Source organism: Anabrus simplex, chromosome 3 (assembly GCF_040414725.1).
Source record: "Anabrus simplex isolate iqAnaSimp1 chromosome 3, ASM4041472v1, whole genome shotgun sequence".
NCBI classification, from domain to species: Eukaryota; Metazoa; Arthropoda; class Insecta; order Orthoptera; family Tettigoniidae; genus Anabrus; species Anabrus simplex.
Genome location: NC_090267.1, coordinates 56,415,800 through 56,434,463, shown reverse-complemented (window position 1 = coordinate 56,434,463; position 18,664 = coordinate 56,415,800). Strand labels below are relative to the sequence as shown.

General features: G+C 38.1%; 1 protein-coding gene across 1 annotated transcript in view; it reads right to left on the bottom strand.

Annotated features, from left to right (window-relative positions):
* rg (rugose) overlaps window positions 1-18,664 on the bottom strand; it is a 313,364-nt gene that overhangs the window by 104,405 nt on the left and 190,295 nt on the right. Inside the window, exons 16-20 of the mRNA XM_068226793.1 lie at window positions 14,954-15,062; window positions 14,784-14,865; window positions 11,125-11,276; window positions 8,644-8,808; window positions 196-2,074 (exon numbers count right to left, since the gene is read on the bottom strand). Of these exons, the coding sequence (XP_068082894.1) occupies window positions 196-2,074; window positions 8,644-8,808; window positions 11,125-11,276; window positions 14,784-14,865; window positions 14,954-15,062 (2,387 nt within the window). The remainder of the gene's footprint in view (window positions 1-195; window positions 2,075-8,643; window positions 8,809-11,124; window positions 11,277-14,783; window positions 14,866-14,953; window positions 15,063-18,664) is intronic.

Genomic DNA, 18,664 nt, shown 5'->3' with positions numbered 1-18,664 from the left:
TCACAAAGTAATTTTAAAGCCTGACTTAATTTTCTGGAAGGAAAAAGTGGGGGTCGTCTACGATTCGGAAAAATATGGTATGTGTCTTACTTTATTATTTCCACCCGTCTCTCTCTCTGACTTGATTTAATATAATGTTATAACATAGGTAGCATCACAAAATTCAGGTCAACAGCAATTTAAAAGTATACATACCAAAATGAACAGGATCCACCTGGGTAGATGTAGATGCACTGTGTGGGCGTTTCTGTGGAGAAGACAACCTCTGGGTGGGAGGCACTTCTCCTTCCTCCTGACTACTAACAATGAGGGGCGTTTCCAACGTTTTGGGAGGGATTACATCATCCTCAGGCTCGGCCTCCGCCTCAGGCTCGCCCTCCGCCTCAGGCTCGGCCTCCGCCTCAGACTCGGCCACTACAACTACTTCTGTGCTATGAGATAACGACGGGAAGGCTTCACTGGGATCACAGCTTAATGTTGTAGGTTCAACAATTTCACTAATATTTGGCACTTGAGAAGAAGAATTATCTTGAGAGTCTTTAATACTATTGTCAACAACACTACTACTTTCAACTACTGGTTGAGTTTCGTTTGTTTGAACTGTGGTGGTTATCCCACCTATACTGTCCTCCACTTGTGAAGATTCTGCACTCTCCACACGGGGACCTTGCTCCTCTGGCACTATTGCATCCTCTGACACAGAAGGTTCCTCTACTGGCACACAAGGTAATTCACTAACAGGGCTAGAACTAACAACAACATCCCCTTCCCCAACTCCAGCGTCAGACAAATCCCGAACTTGGACACCCTCTTTTGAACACTGTAGTATACTCTGATCTGCTAACACTAAAACACTTGGTTCATTATTTCTAAAGTCGCCAGATCCTAGCTGATTATCAGAACTAACTTCACTTTCGACATTTTCCTGCACGTCCACAGTTTTTTCCTCTTCACCTCCATCTAACTCATTTTCTTTCTTGTCGGCGGTTAGTTCCGTTGTGTCAGTAGGGGTCAGGTATGCTTCTGAAGTGTCACTGTCACCTATTTCTCTTTCCACCTGAACCGTCACTTCACGCCTAACAAGATCTAAAGACTCCATTTCTTTTCGATCACTATCATCGTCCTTAGTCTCGCCTAATTCCTCAAAACTTTCATCTGCCTCCAAGGAACTAACAAGAGAAGCATCCATCTCATTAAGAGGTGATGCTAAAGATGCTTCAATCTGATGTTGTGGTTCTAATTTCTCCTCTATCTCTACTAACTCTATACTACCCTCAGAATTGTCCCTCCTTTCAGCAGATTGAGCAGTTTCAAGCACTGGGCTTTCATTAATTTCTTGAACATCTTCACTTTTTCCTACAGTATCTGTTGGCTCTACCTCCTCACTATCCTTTGTACTGCTGACCTGATCAGTTTCAGTATCACTATACAACACTTTCTCTTCAGGCACCACTTTTTGCAACTCTGCTACGTCCTGCACTGGAGTGTCAACACTCAACACCTCCTGCTGGACAGCAACTTCCTCAGGTGATGGCGAGGGGGTAGACGACTGGGCAAGTTCATCTTCCCTGTCTCTCACCGTAACATCACTGTCCAAAGCAGTTGGAGTAATGTTTGAAGTCACGCTAGCTTCCTCAGGTTCGAATTTGTGTTCAGAGTCTGAGCGTGGATTGTCTTCTATTGCGAGGGACGAGGTCTCTGCCTTGCAGACTTCACTGTACAAGTTACAGGTACTGGAACCAATGGAGAGAGCATCCCCAGTTCCCTTCTCCTCTTCCAAGCCTAGATCACTCCCACACTTAGCATCCTCATGCTCTGGGGAGTTCAGTCCACACGAACACACGGGTCCTCCTTCTTTACTCACGTCTGGCAGCGCCAACGATGGATTCTGCCATGCTGCCACAGGGGGTCGAGGGTGATACCCATTCGTGGTCGTATGCTGCTGGTCCCAGCCAGAAATGGTGCTGATGGGACGTTGCTGACGAACTGCAGGATCTGTGATGTTGTCTGAACGTTGACGTTCATAGTGTTCGTACATCTGAGCAAACTGCAACTTGAATTCTTCATAAGAAACCTGTAAAAATGAATAAATGATTTAATAACCCCACTTCTGAATTCTGGTTAATCAAGAACAATGTTAAAATGTATCAACATTAATCAGAAATAATGATTACAACAACAAATTTACAGAGGACTGCATCCCAGATGAAAGAACAAGAAATTATCCCATAGGTGATCTGCTGTGGTGAGGAATTGTGTGAAATTCTGAAAATTGCAGGAAAGCAGCCTATTTTCATCACATCTGCTGAAATGAAAATTATAACCTGATACAGCAGATTATAAAAAGCAAGACAGTAGGAAAATGTGGATATGGGTGGAGAAGATTATCCTGGGCAAAGAACCCTCAACAGTAATACAACATCCATGATATGGCATACAAGAAGAAGAAGAAGAAGAAGAAGAAGAAGAAGAAGAAGAAGAAGAAGAAGAAGAAGAAGGCGATAAAGATATGAAGAAGTGAAGAGACCTACCTACCCCCTAACGTTCATAACAGCACAGATCAAATTGCTAAGATCCTCCCCAAACACACAATAAAAGGAGTGTCTGCACTGTCTCAAAACTTGAATATCGCAGCCCTGTATGGCTTAACAGTGCACATACTGTGAAAGTTGATGTCCAGCTGAATGACACAATGAGGATAATATCAGGCACCATCAAATCAACACCTCTGAAATGGCTGTCAGTGTTATGCAACATCCATCCCCCTCACATATAAAGAGAAGCAGCTCTGCTAAAAGAATGGCAGAAATGTCGCAGTGATCCTCAATTGCCCTTACATTAGTACTGCAAACTTCAGACTCAACAGAGGTTGAAATCCAGGAACCCATCATGGAAGCTTGGTGAAAAGCTCATCAACTTACATTTCGATGCTCATCAAGCCTGGCGTGAAGAATGGAACTCATCAAACCCCGACCACCTGGGTTTAAAGTCAACTGTTTTCCAAGAATTCAGCAGTAACACAATTACTCATTCAATTATACTGAATTGCGTTGTATGTATCTATATATACGTACTTAATTTCCCGCAACCGATGCAAATACTGGATCTTCAGGATATTCTCCATTCTACTTTGGCGTTCGAGACTACAGTGCATGACCTTGAGTGTGTCGCGCTGATCACCGGGAACTGGCAGTTTGCTTTTATAAATCTATTCGTCTTCGACTTCAACATATTGATAGATCTTCATATGTTGTTCGATAGTGTTGTGACTTTGTGCCTGATGGTGTGTAAAAACTGACCCATTTAACCGTTCTCCGCTGTTCATAAACATTGTGAAACTTTACCTATCATTGCGTGTGCCGTACCACCATTCATAAAATTACGCACTGTTTTCTTTTAAGCGACTCACAGTTTCTACCCCCATCATCATTTTATATTGCCTCTTATACCGATCCAGAGTTCACTTAATCTTTTTCTTTTTCGGCTGACGATGACCTGGACTATGGTGGAAACCGGTCCCAATTCTAATTACTATTAAATAAGAATGTAATCACTACATTTCTTTCTCTTATGTATTGAATAGGTTGAACCTCTTTTTCAATTATTCAATTTTAACACCTGGGTTTAATCAATAATCCATGCAGAGCTCAGCCTGGTTTCAACTTACCGAGAAAGGAATGGACATCTTTAAACAGAATCAGGACAAATCATGGAAGATGTAAATTCTGGCTCTTCAAATGGGGAAAAACTACAAGTGCACTGTGTGACTGCGATAACGTGCCTCATACCATCCAGCACATTGCTATGGAGTGTCCAAGTAGAAGGTTCCATGGATCTATCCAAGAAATACATATTGCCACTGAAGAAGTAGTGACCTTGCTGCGTACACTGGACATTGTAGGTAATATTTGGTTTGTTAAAATACAGTCTGACATGTAAATATTTTAATAAGTTTATTGTATGTTTCCTGTGTATCCTTATTTTTGCCATATGAAATAAATAAAACAAGAATTAATTGTCCTGACTACTACATCCTGGATATACATAATTCCCTGCACTTACAGCAAGGAGTACAATGAGCCAATTAACCAATCCACTGGGACTTGCATCAAAGAGGACATAGAGAATATCAATCTCAACTAGATAGAAACTGGTAATTATCATATGGCCTCAGCTACCGCGTGCAACCATTTGAATCTGATGCCATCTTGCTGCTTGCTCGTCAATTTCAACATTCGTTTTACTCCAGGCCTACTCCAGGAATACTGTGTAGGAGGGATACTGACTGGAGGGTGATTGGGGATTTAAATGAGACTATGGAGTGGGTATGTGGGAAACTGGGAGTGAAATTTCTAGATCCTAATGGGTGGGTAGGAGATAGGGATCTGCGCTCGGATGGCCTTCATTTAAACCGCAGTGGTACGTATAAGTTAGGAAATTTGTTTGGAAGGGTAATAGGGAGGTACATTCAGGGAAACGGGATGGCCTAGGGAGCGGTGATAAGGGAACAGGGAACTGGAAATCAAGTAGGGATGACATAAAATTGTTAGTGTTGAACTGTAGAAGTATTGTAAAGAAAGGAATAGAATTAAGTAATTTAATAGATATATATTTACCAGATATTGTAATAGGAGTTGAATCATGGCTGAGAAATGATATAATGGATGCAGAAATTTTCTCACGGCACTGGAGTGTGTATCGTAGAGATAGGATAGGAAAGGTGGGAGGGGGAGTTTTCATTCTGGTGAAAGAAGAATTTGTAAGCTACGAAAAAGTTAAAGATGAGACACATGAAATTCTAGGTGTAAGGCTCATTTCTAAAGATAACAGGCAACTTGATATATTTGGAGTGTACAGATCGGGAAAGGGTAGCACTGATGCGGATTCGGAATTATTTGATAGGATAGTCAGCTATGTGGGAAATGACATGGAAAGAAATGTGATTGTAGCGGGAGATCTGAATTTGCCAGATGTAAATTGGGAAGGAAATGCGAACGACAGGAAGCATGACCAACAAATGGCAAATAAGTTAATATGGGAAGGACAGCTGATTCAGAAAGTGATGGAACCAACCAGAGGGAAAAATATTTTGGATGTGGTGCTGATAAAACCAGATGAGCTCTATAGGGAAACTGAAGTAATAGATGGTATTAGTGATCATGAAGCTGTTTTTGTGGTAGTTAAAAATAAATGTGATAGAAAGGAAGGTCTTAAAAGTAGGATTGTTAGGCAGTACCATATGGCTGATAAAGCAGGTATGAGGCAGTTTCTAAAAAGTAACTATGATCGGTGGAAAACGGTAAATAAGAATGTAAACAGACTCTGGGATGGGTTTAAAGAAATTGTTGAGGAATGCGAAAACAGGTTTGTACCTTTAAGGGTGGTAAGGAATGGTAAAGACCCACCTTATTATAATAGAGAAATAAAGAGACTAAGAAGGAGGTGCAGACTGGAAAGAAATAGAGTTAGAAATGGCTGTGGAAGTAAGGAGAAATTGAAGGAACTTACTAGAAAATTGAATCTAGCAAAGAAGGCAGCTAAGGATAACATGATGGCAAGCATAATTGGCAGTCATACAAATTTTAGTGAAAAATGGAAGGGTATGTATAGGTATTTTAAGGCAGAAACAGGTTCCAAGAAGGACATTCCAGGAATAATTAATGAACAAGGGGAGTGTGTATGTGAGGATCTTCAAAAGGCAGAAGTATTCAGTCAGCAGTATGTAAAGATTGTTGGTTACAAGGATAATGTTGAGATAGAGGAAGAGACTAAGGCCAAAGAAGTAATAAAATTTACATATGATAACAATGACATTTACAATAAGATACAAAAGTTGAAAACTAGAAAAGCGGCCGGAATTGATCAGATTTCTGGGGATATACTAAAGACAATGGGTTGGGATATAGTACCATATCTGAAGTACTTATTTGATTATTGTTTGACCGAAAGAGCTATACCAGATGAATGGAGAGTTGCTATAGTAGCTCCTGTATATAAAGGAAAGGGTGATAGACATAAAGCTGAAAATTACAGGCCAGTAAGTTTGACATGCATTGTATGTAAGCTTTGGGAAGGCATTCTTTCTGATTATATTAGACATGTTTGTGAAATTAATAACTGGTTCGATAGAAGGCAATTCGGTTTTAGGAAAGGTTATTCCACTGAAGCTCAACTTGTAGGATTCCAGCAAGATATAGCAGATATCTTGGATTCTGGAGGTCAAATGGACTGTATCGCGATTGACATGTCTAAAGCATTTGATAGGGTGGATCATGGGAGACTACTGGCAAAAATGAGTGCAATTGGACTAGACAAAAGAGTGACTGAATGGGTTGCTATATTTCTAGAAAATAGATCTCAGAGAGTTAGAGTAGGTGAAGCTTTGTCTGACCCTGTAATAGTTGAGAGGGGAGTTCCTCAGGGCAGTGTTATCGGACCTTTATATTTTCTTATATATATAAATGATATGAGTAAAGGAGTGGAATCGGAGGTAAGGCTTTTTGCGGATGATGTTATTCTCTATAGAGTGATAAATAAGTTACAAGATTGTGAGCAACTGCAACGTGACCTCGAAAATATTGTGAGATGGACAGCAGGCAATGGTATGTTGATAAACGGGGCTAAAAGTCAGGTTGTGAGTTTCACAAATAGGAAAAGTCCTCTCAGTTTTAATTACTGCGTTGATGGGGTGAAAGTTCCTTTTGGGGATCATTGTAAGTATCTAGGTGTTAATATAAGGAAAGATCTTCACTGGGGTAATCACATAAATGGGATTGTAAATAAAGGGTACCGATCTCTGCACATGGTTATGAGGGTGTTTAGGGGTTGTAGTAAGGATGTAAAGGAGAGTGCATATAAGTCTCTGGTAAGACCCCAACTAGAGTATGGTTCCAGTGTATGGGACCCTCACCAGGATTACCTGATTCAAGAACTGGAAAAAATCCAAAGAAAAGCAGCTCGATTTGTTCTGGGTGATTTCCGACAAAAGAGTAGCGTTACAAAAATGTTGCAATGTTTGGGCTGGGAAGAATTGAGAGAAAGAAGAAGAGCTGCTCGACTAAGTGGTATGTTCCGAGCTGTCAGCGGAGAGATGGCGTGGAATGACATTAGTAGACGAATAGGTTTGAATGGCGTCTATAAAAGTAGGAAAGATCACAATATGAAGATAAAGTTGGAATTCAAGAGGACAAACTGGGGCAAATATTCATTTATAGGAAGGGGAGTTAGGGATTGGAATAACTTACCAAGGGAGATGTTCAATAAATTTCCAATTTCTTTGAAATCATTTCGGATAAGGCTAGGAAAGCAACAGATAGGGAATCTGCCACCTGGGCGACTGCCCTAAATGCAGATCAGTATTGATTGATTGATTGATACATGCCACAGTAAACTGATCCCTCTTGGACATCTATGGCTGAGTTTGAATTTTGTTGGGTAAACACCAAATGTGTCACCAGAGCAGTGTTGCTAACTTATATTTTCAAGATCTGCTAAATACTACAAAAAAATCTGCTAAAATTCCGCCAAGAAATCCGATCTCAAATAGATAGATAGATAGATAGATAGATAGATAGATAGATAGATAGATAGATAGATAGATAAATAAATAATAATAAAAATAATAATAATTTTAAAAAGTAAATGTCTGCACTCACCTAACCTGTGAGTTTCACTGGGTTTTACCCCCTGCCTGCGAGGTGGCGAGCTAAAACTTGTAGGCGTTTTAGTGCTAGGTGCAAACTAGGTGAATCCCCTACCTCAAGGGCCACACACAAAACAGGCCAGTTCATTAAACGGTCTTCCTCCATAGCATAAATATAAATGCTACTCTCTCACAGTTTCATTATCTGTCATCATTCATCAACTAAGAGAAAAGTACCCTTTCCCCACGCATTACAAATTTATGATACCATGATCTCATAACATCAAATCTAAATAACATGTTTTCCTCATGTGACTGCTAGCTCCTGATAAGAAATACGGAATAGCTTGGAGACAGACTGGAGTACAAATTTTAAAAAAACAACGTAAAATGGATAAAACATTAAATTCCACTATAATAAATCTAGAATTACGCCAAAAAATCCGCTGTCCGCTAAATTATATATTTCTCCGCCAAGAGTCTTCTAATTCTGCCAAATTTAGCGGAAAATCCGCTAAGTTGGCAACACTGCACCACAGATCATATACATGCCGAGATTGTACAACAAGGAATGTTGAATGGACTACCTTTGCCGGGTTTGAACCCGCTATCTTGGGATGTGCAGGTCGACAATCTACAACTGATCCACAGAAACTGGTGATAGTTGAGCATGTCTTATCTTCATGCCATGGTGTGCTCTGAGATGTTCGAGCTCTCACTGGTATGGAGCATGATTGATGATTGATACTACGAGATTCTTATTAAGTTGTTAGAAACTTTTGGCACCTGATAGTTGCATTCAGCTTACAGTGGTTGCAGTCACATACAAACCATGATACAATTCAGACTTACAACATCAGTTTAAGTCCACAACATTTGATAAAGCCACGTGTGCAGCATTAGATAAAATGACGTATTATCACTCACTCCTAGTTCAAAGAAGGACCACATGACTGGTCTGCCATCAAGTCAACTGTTGGAACACTAAAACATGAACTTACCTTAGAATGGACAATGGCTAAAGTATCCACCCACACTCTCCAACCACCATATTCATGTTTTATCGCATGGTGAAGCAACATCCGAAATAAGGAATATACCATGTCTGAAATCTTCTGTTCTTCAGTATTCTTTGGATGGATGTAGGCCATAGCAATCAGCCATTCCTAGAAAAAAGCAAAGACAATAAATGAACGGATAATACCATTATTATTTTAGACCCTTAAAAGAAAATTCATATAGAGAGAAACATAATAAGAATACACAATAAGATAAACATAGTGACAGGTCATGTCCTAAACAGAAAGGCAGGGACATATGAAGAAATATATAACATGACGTACATATTGACAGGTCAGTTTGGGAAGAGGAGGAAACAGAAAGAAAACACAGCGGTGAATGACTGACCGACTTGATTGATCAAGGACAATCACCACATCTTCATACACTGCTGTCTTCAAACAGATTAGCTCTCTCCTAATCAATCCCATTTCTCCTTCTTGTTCTTTTTTTTCTTATTCCTGATACACTTCTGCTTCTGCAGGTCATTCATCTTCTACCAGTCTAGTAATTTAATTCCCAGACTGTACTTCCTACACCCACAGTTCATCTCACTATGCCCATATCACCTAGACAATGAAGTCCTCTTCTTGGATACAACCTTGCTTCTGCCTTTGTCCATTTCTGGATATCAAATGCAGCTTAGCTACACTTCTTGGATCATACCTTGATTTATACATCCTTTTGTCCAGTTTCAAGCCTTGTGATGGTTTCCCAGAGAAACACCCAGAAAGCTTCTTTCCATCCTTCCCTGACAGGTTAGAAGTTGGTTGAACTGTTTTTGAGTTGGGGATCATGTCTCAGTATAATATATGAGAATGGGTCCATTACTTCCTTCTTGATGTTAAAGCAGATAAAAAAGCTAAATGACCAATATGTTTTTCAGGTACAGTAACCATTGTTGTTCTTCTCTTCATCTCTTTATCCAGCTTCAAACATGTAGCGTGAAACAACAAATTCAGAATAACGCAGTTAGAAAAAAAACAAGTCCGAAGCAGCTTAGAATGAATGAATGAATAAATGAATGAATGAATGAATAAATAAATAAATAAATAAATAAATAAATAAATAAATAAATAAATAAATAAATAAATAAATAAATAAATAAATAAATAAATAAATCAATCAATCAATCAATCAATCAATCAATCAATCAATCAATCAATCAATCACTGATCTGCATTTAGGGCTGTCACCCAGGTCTTTGGGGATGTAGAGCTGTCATAAAACGATAAATGTAACATGGAGAGATAAAATATCTAACTCCAAGTTCTTGTAAGAATGAAATAGAATAAGTCTCTTTTACAAATAATCTGAAATCAATGCTGTGTATGGTGAAATCATACAATGATGCACCACTGAAAATTAATAACAACTGTATAAAAGGGCTTCAATGAAAGAAAGTGACCATGAAGAAGACCTAGAAAGTCCCTGCTGAAACAAGTAGTGCAAAATATCCATGCAAATAAATTGTACATGGTCCGGTGGAATGAATAGCCTGATTTGAGTCATGTAGTACAGCATCGCTGTTCTGCCTGCCCGAACTAAGTATGCAAGCGCTGCACTGAGGAAGGAGTGCCATTCGTAAGTATGGCCTTGTGGAGTTTGGAACATCAAGCATTCGCCGTTGAAGCGTATTTAAAAAAAACGAGTCTCCCATTACTGTTCAGCAACTCTTTCGTCGCTATTTCCAGTTGGGCCGACATCATAAAGTCCTGGATCATCGGACGATTGTACGGTGGGTGCAACAATTCAGGGCTATTGCATCGTGCGCAAAGAAGAAAAGCTTCGGGTGATGAAAGATACAGCAGACCCCGGAGAAAGTGGAGAGATCATAATTTATAACTTTCATTTCCGTGTTGACTTACGTGATAGGAATCAGTTGAGAGATGTTCTGTCATTCAACATTTTATACAATGTGTATCATTTATACCTTTATAAATGAAGACTAGTTTTGATTCTCTTGGAATCATCATCAGTTCAAACAAATGCATAAATCAGAAAAGTATTACGAGTAACACACATTTTACATAGAATGTGCCTTAAAAATACACTTGAAATGGTTAACATGAGTTGCTTGTCATAAAAACATGTTGAATTTTGAATGACTTCCTTAGAGTCTAAGTCAATAAATAATTGAGCACGTAAGCACAATTTTAGACCATTTAAAAAAAAATTATGTAAAAACTTGTGGTTGAGGATCATATAAAGTTTATTCAAACCAAAGTAAATGGCATACATTGTTCTTTGATTTCAATGTGTGTTTCAATAAATCTTTCTATTAGTTTTTATGTTCTGTTTTTTTTAATATTCTACTATTCATTCTGGTCTTGAACATCTTTGAAAGACGCTGGATAGCCTGAAAATATTTCATGATAACTAGTCAGTCCTAGGACTGCAAAATACTGAACTAATACACTCACCTGCCAGACAGACATCTGTAATACCGTCCTCCGGTTCTCACGGTTGTTATTGCACAGAAGTGTCATGTCGGAGAGGAAAAGTTTCTTCACATCCAGCAACTGTTCTGTCTGCTTGGACTGGCGTATGAGGGTGGCAACAACCTTCAGAATCACTGTACATCCAAGGTCATGTTAGTCAAAGGATTGTTCAATTAATCACTTTCAACAAGGTTTACCAAATAGAGACAAAAGTATTTGGGTATTGATGATAATACAGTTAAATCTCTAAAGGAAAATTTCGTGAGCTTTCCACATGACAACAAAGATGCAGAAGAAAATGCATACATTGTCGTTGCACCTGCAAAAACCACTATGTGAAATATTTTTGCTTAGAACATTGGTCCGTAATGTTCTGTCACCTAAGGTTCAATACTGTGGGAATATTGTCAAGGAATTCTCCCTCTTCATAATATATGTGCTGCGGGTCAGTATTTCTCCAAAAATATTATCATATAGCAGTGTTTGCAGGTGAAACAACAGTATAATTTTCACTTATATGAAACTAGATCCTTCGCCCATTCAGCCCTTGAAGGTTTTTTAGGCCTGCGAAGATGACTGCTGCCTATTCATGGTCTATAAACAGAGTGGAACACCAGGGGGAATTGTTGCCTAGTTGTACTTATGCTTTAAACAATAAACACCACTTCCATCAGCACAGAGTGGAGTGTCACACTGCCAGCTACAGGATAACTTATTCACTGCATTTCCTGCCTCTCATGTTAGTTGTTTCACTTGACCTCACAGGTTAAGTAAACATAGTTCTAATCACAGAATGGGACTGAAATCCTTAGGTGAGCTGGAAATCAAACTCAAAAGATAGACATTTCTCCTACACCACAGGAAACTCATTATAAGCAATAACAGATTTCAATCATAGTCAGAAATATGATAGAGTGGTCCTCCACTAAACGATAACCAAGAAATGACTAACTTGTAATGATTTTGGTATCCCATTCTCATCTTTCTGCATCACAAAGTAATGATAAATTTTACTTAGCAGATCTCTCATTGATGGGTCTTGGTAGGTATCCATTATTACAAAGAAGGAGGGAACCTCTCATATTAAATCCACTATTTTGCTTTCCATTTTAAAAGATAGGTCATTAAATTCATTCTGCATATTTGGAATCACACATACTTATCTGCCCTTTAAGTTTATTGAGCACTTCTTGTAAAACTGAATCATATACAGCAAGCAGTTATATTACAAGTGATAAGCTTCACAACATAAACAACATACAGAATGTTTATACGGAGGTGTAATAATCCATTATTTAATGAAACTCGATCAAGCTCTCTACCAGCATTCTTGCCTTCCAACTGGCACTCCACTTTAATATTGATTCTCATTCTTCAAGGAAGTGAAGTTGATCTATAGAATATTTAGACCATCCCAAAAACCATATGAGCTGAACATGTTTGATCTCCTACGAATGTAAAAAGAAATGTTTAAATGTTATGATTCCAATAGACTAAAACTGCCATCTCAGTATCGGCATTATCTCCATTCGACGTGGACATCAGTAGGACGTCCCATTGGATCTTTAAGACAAGAACGACCAGTTCATTTACAAATTGTACAATATGTTATATATATTAGTGTAAATTGTGCAAAAAATAGTTTTTAAGAATAGTTCTAGTTCTAGTTGGAATAGGTTGTAAAAATGTACAGATGTTTTAAACCCACTTGTATCATGCCGTTCTCATTACCGGCATTATGAGAGTTGACAGTCAATGTTATTTCCATTGGATGTGAATATGAGTTGGACGTCACATTAGAACTTTAAGATATGAATGAATGGCTTGTTCACTCCAATATGACCTAATGTCTTGTACTTCAGTGTGAATTGTTATGTAAAACATATTGATTTATGAATAATCCTAGTATAGCATACACTCAGAGCTCTGACTTGGAGATATATTTCATGGCTGATGATGCCTGCAATGACAGGCGAAACATGTACCAACTCAAACTTAATATAATGACAGTGTTATAGTCCTAAAGACTTAACTAGTATTGAATAGGTGGTTTCATTAAATTAATTGTTTAACATCTAATAATGAATTTCAAGCCGTTATATACCGAGTGTCTGACCTAAGAGATGTCAAGTGCCTTTTCTCTGGGGTTTTGAAAGATATTTTTAATTTCATTCTTGTAGTGTGTAGGTAGAGTCAGATCAAACAAAGATGACTGATAGCACAACAAGAGGAATAGTTAGTATTTCCAATAGCAGCTGCTGTCTCACAGTAGCGTGAAAACAGTATGGTGCATTCGAAGACAGGAAAGCTGCATTGTCACCGTCATTGCATATCTTTGGCGGAATATCGCTGCTCTATCAAATTATACTTTAAACAAAATTTAGTTTGCAGTGAGAACCTAAACAGCATTTTCTGATAGCAATGGATGTCCATTAGATATCTGATGAGCAGTCTTTGTTTGGGCTGACTCTGCGTACACATTCCGAAAACAAAATTGAAAATATCTTCCAAAACACCAGAAAAAAAAAGGTACCTGACAACGCTTAGGTGGTACATCCGGTATAATGCTAATGAAATTTCCACTACTACCTTCCGCACTACATATGTTTTCTCTGTATCCTTCAAATGATATAATCTGCCATTATAAGAGTGAGAGTAACATTAAAAAGCCTGTGTACTACTTGGCATCAAAATGGCTCCTGCTTCTTTTTCATCGTTTTGAGTTCTTCATCCAGCGTACCATTGCCCACTACATAAGACAGGAGTTCAAATGTGTCTTTGATGTTCTGTGCATATTCCTTGCTTTGTTTATAAGTTTCCAATCACAGTGACCATCTGCCCAAATGTGCTGTAGTTTTTTTGAACCTCTAACTCCAAAACAAACAGCACTATCCATGATAACCAATTTATTTTGAGTTTTAGTTCTGATTTTTTAGGTGTATAGTAATGTAGTATGAAGACTAAGAGAAGTGTATTAAGATCAACACTAACACTCAAAGGAATTAACCATATGCAGTTAAAATCTCTGGTCTGGATGTAAATTGACCCCACAGTCCTCTGAACCAAAGACCAGAACTGTGACCATTCAGGCAGGATGCCAGGCTATTATCTTAATAAATATTGCCTTAAAAACCTCGATGTCATAGGACCAATTGTCATAGCTAGAGGCACAATTAGATTTCTTTGTTGACTTTTGTAACACACTCAGAATCAGTAAAGATCATCCATGCTGTTGATGTCACAGCACTGAAGGGATCTATCAGGATAGTGACACACCACCTACACTCAAAATTGTGTTAATGCACTCAATGTGATGAAAACCATAATTCTCTTTGTCTCCAACCGACATTGACTCTTAATTCTTAAATTAGCTGTACGATTCTGGATTCTTGTGGTCATCAACATCACGAAATTGAACAAAATGAAGGACAGAAGCTGAAGGAGGGACTATGTTTGCTGACTCATTGAAGATATAGTAGTATAGCGTGGTATATTGATAATGACCAGAGACAATAATGCAGACAATTTTACAGTTACTACTTACTGAAAACAATATCATTAATAAAGAGAGCTATGATGTAAGATCACCAAATTGAAAGCCGACACCACGTAAGTAGCCATAAGTACGAAAATATACTTACTTGGGTTTTCAAGTCTGAAGTGGGACTCAGGCTCTGGGTGTCTGGTATACAGGATCTGCTGGCTGATGTGCTCCGTCATGATCTATCAATCAAGAGGAATGCATGAACTAACATCTAAAGATAATTAACATGACTGAAACAGTAAATGGAATTATCTAGCAGTAAAATACCTCGTATAACACATTGTATGTTGGCAGCGTGAGGGTTTCTTCGTTTAGCAGCAGACGTTCGGCCAGAAGAGTATACAGGTTGTGCGGGCTCATCACATCGTACTTCCGCCTGTAGATAAATAAAAAGTGTTCAGTACCGAGATCTCAGTTGTTACTATAAATGAGTGGTGAAGGAGAATGAGAGTAATATAAGTGTGATGGAGTACTTGATCAAGAGACAGGCTGTATTCATGACAAGAGGGTAAGAGAAGACTGTTCAAGAAAGTGGCAGCTCAAGTCCCAAGTACAATATTGTTTCAACCACACTAATCCATTCACCATAAGCACACAAAAAGTTGAACTTCTATAAGCTAATCAGCCGGTCAATACATTTTACAAAAATCTGATCACCCTAATATTAATCCATGTTTCACTTTTCTCAAATGCTTCTTCACTGAATTATAGACTACAATGATCTGAATATTTATTTAGTATAGCAGTTTAAATGCTGACTTTCCATCCAGATGTCTGATGTTTGAATCCTGATCAATCTCAAGTTGGAATTTTCACTCAACCCATTCATGTCACAATAAATAGCGACATTGTTGATTGTGGAATCAGATTTAATTTGAGCATATCTGTCACACAAAAACATACATAAAATACTAACTCATCATCATCATCATCATCATCATCATCATCATCATCATCATCCTAAACCATCTCCAGTTTCCCGGGTGTGATATATGAGCCTCCTCCATCTCATCCTGTCCTTGTACCATTCTTCCTCCACCAACTTGTCCCAATCATGACCTCTCAGCATTACATCGCTCTTAACTAAATCTATCCATTTCCTTCGTGGCCTTCCCACAGGTCGTCTTCCTTCTACCTTTCTGTCAAATTCCTTCCTTGCAGTTCTGTTTACTGGCATCCTCTTCATGTGACCAAACCACTTCAGTCTTCAGTCTAACTAATGAAGATAATTCACTCAACTTTTGCATGCATGCCACTGAAGGTTATGACTTACCCATACTTCATTCCTTAAATGATTGCTGGCTGTGGTACAAATGTTTCTTTTAAAAAAGAGAGATCCATGTACTCTAAAAGCATTGCGCATTCAGACAGTGGGCAGAATCTAAATTTTTCGTACGTATTTCTGAAACACCGCTGTATCCATGAAATGGAAATACACTCAACTCTCGATTAACCGGGATAATGTACGGTTAAAGGCTTCTCAAATAAGTAAAATCGCGGTTAACCGCAACGAGTTAAAAACAGAACAGGTGTAGTGAAAGTACAGTTAAAATTATAATAAATGATACTATTGAACTGTTTTTTATTAACTTACCCAATACGTTGCAGTAAAAGTAGCACTTAGCACAATTAACAAATGGAAAAATAAACAGCACTTTTCGTTGAAACTAATAAGGCAAAGAAAAATATTCAGACTACCTAACTTTACTGTTTCTGAAAATAATAAGTGATGGTTTTCTGCTTTTGTACCGAGAAACACTTTTTCTTTATTTTGCGTCTCAAGTTTCTCAAAACAAGATGATGATAGCATAATCCTGGCAATATTATCCTGACCCTTTGTAATTCTATATTACTGTAACTCCTAACATTCATGCATTTTTAGTGTTTTTGATATCGCGGTTAAGATGCAACGCGGTTGATCCGATTACGGTAAATTGCGAGTTGAGTGTATATCGGGATTATTGCCTTTATTCTCATATTTCCCATCACTATGGTTCTTTTGTGTCACCGGCCACGCACATTGGAAGGATCTGGCACACCACTTTCACTCTCACTTTCCTGAATGCTCTTCACACTCTAGTAAATTTCACTGTTGCTATCACAACCCTCAAACTCTGATCCATTTTACCAAATATTTTTATTGCCATAATTGCCACCTAAAACACTTATCCACAAGTGCTTTCAAATTCTCATCGTCATTACTGCAATACCGGTTCTACAAGCATAATAAATACTGAATGCCAATGAAAATAAACTGTTGTTCAACCATCCCAGTGTCACACAGAAATACAGACAGCATTGTTTGCCAACAGTACTTGCCTGTAGATCTTTACAGTGTGTAATGTGAGAACTTATACTGCAAACGGAATCTAATATATGGAGTTACGTGAGACACTGTGTCGATGCGAGCTGAACTCATCATTTGATTCAAGCACCAAAACACCACAGATCGTCAAATGATGGGAATGGGTTAAAGATATCATGTGGCAAAAGGAAAGGGCATCTGTCTCAAACACATAACCAAATTCAAAATGAGCTAGGGTGGCTGCAATGACTTCAGAAATGCCTGAGAAAAGCTAAGGATGGAATGTTTATAAACTTTCATTATTTATTGCATAGTTTTTAGGTATGTTCTGCAAAAAGCACAATATTTTAAATGGTGTAACCGGTTACAAAAGGATGAATGGATACACACAATAATCAATGCAGAGTGGGCGAACCAAGAAGGTTGACAAAATGTGGCTGAAGTGACTAAGTGGGAAGGTGTTTGAGGGAGTTGGTTGTATTGTTCCATGTAAGTGGGCTTCACTTGATGTTGTCTTGGGTCAGAGACAGTACTTGGACCTTTCATTAAAATATAGAGCTACAAGTGGAATGGAGCGAGTCCATACAAAGACACAAGTATTCCAAGCCATAAATATCCCTAAAAGTATTGTGTTGTGCTTAAATAATTGATTCCAATGAAAATAATTAACACCACCACCATGTGCTCAAACAAGAATAAAATAATGACATTATTTTGAGAGACACAATTCGCCATGCATTTTGTAAATGGTGAGTTTGTCCAATATTGTAAAGTGGAGCCTACACTATCATTATTATTTTTTATTTTTTTATTTATCGATACGGCCACCCGCGGGCTATGTTTACACAATCTTCCTTCTGTCACGTAGACTGATACCCTTTTCTTTACACTCTCGCCAAAGATTCTTGAGTCATTGATTTTTTCTTGGTCGCTCTTCCACCGAGATGTTCCATGGCTTTGTATGTTGCTCTTCAGATGCATCCCTCATTCCCACGACCTTCTTCCTAAATGATGTCCTTTCTTTTATATCCTCCTCCTTGTTACCTATTTCTGCCAAGTAATTGTGCACCTGTGTAAGCCATCCCGGTTGTTTTTTCCACTTTTCCTGCAGAAGAAGTATCCTGTTGGCCAATCTCTCAGGGTTCATTCTTTTGATATGCCCATAAAACGTCAGTCTCCTTTTCCTCATCACAGTCGTGATTATTATTATTATTATTATTATTATTATTATTATTATTATTATTATTATTATTATTATTATTATTATTATTATTATTATTACATACTAAATTTTGAAGAACGTTAGACAATTCATAGTTCATAATTCAATAGTTGAGTGCAAAACCTAGCAATGCTTGCTAATAACAGGCTGTTCACACTACAATACTGTAGTAATAAACACATACTACTACAGAAATAAAACACTTTTATTGGTGCTTTTTCATAATATTATCACTTGAAAATTACCAACAAACACCTTTAATAATGCTGAAATAACAACAACATGTTAATAAAACATCATCAAATAAGACTGATGCCTCCATATTGAAGCACCAAATCTGTGACATCATCCCTGTGGAACTGTTGAATGTAGAAGGCTGGAACTATTGAGTTGGCCATGCTTAGGCTGATGGATGGCAGAATACAATCTACTCTCAGAGAACTACAGGAGA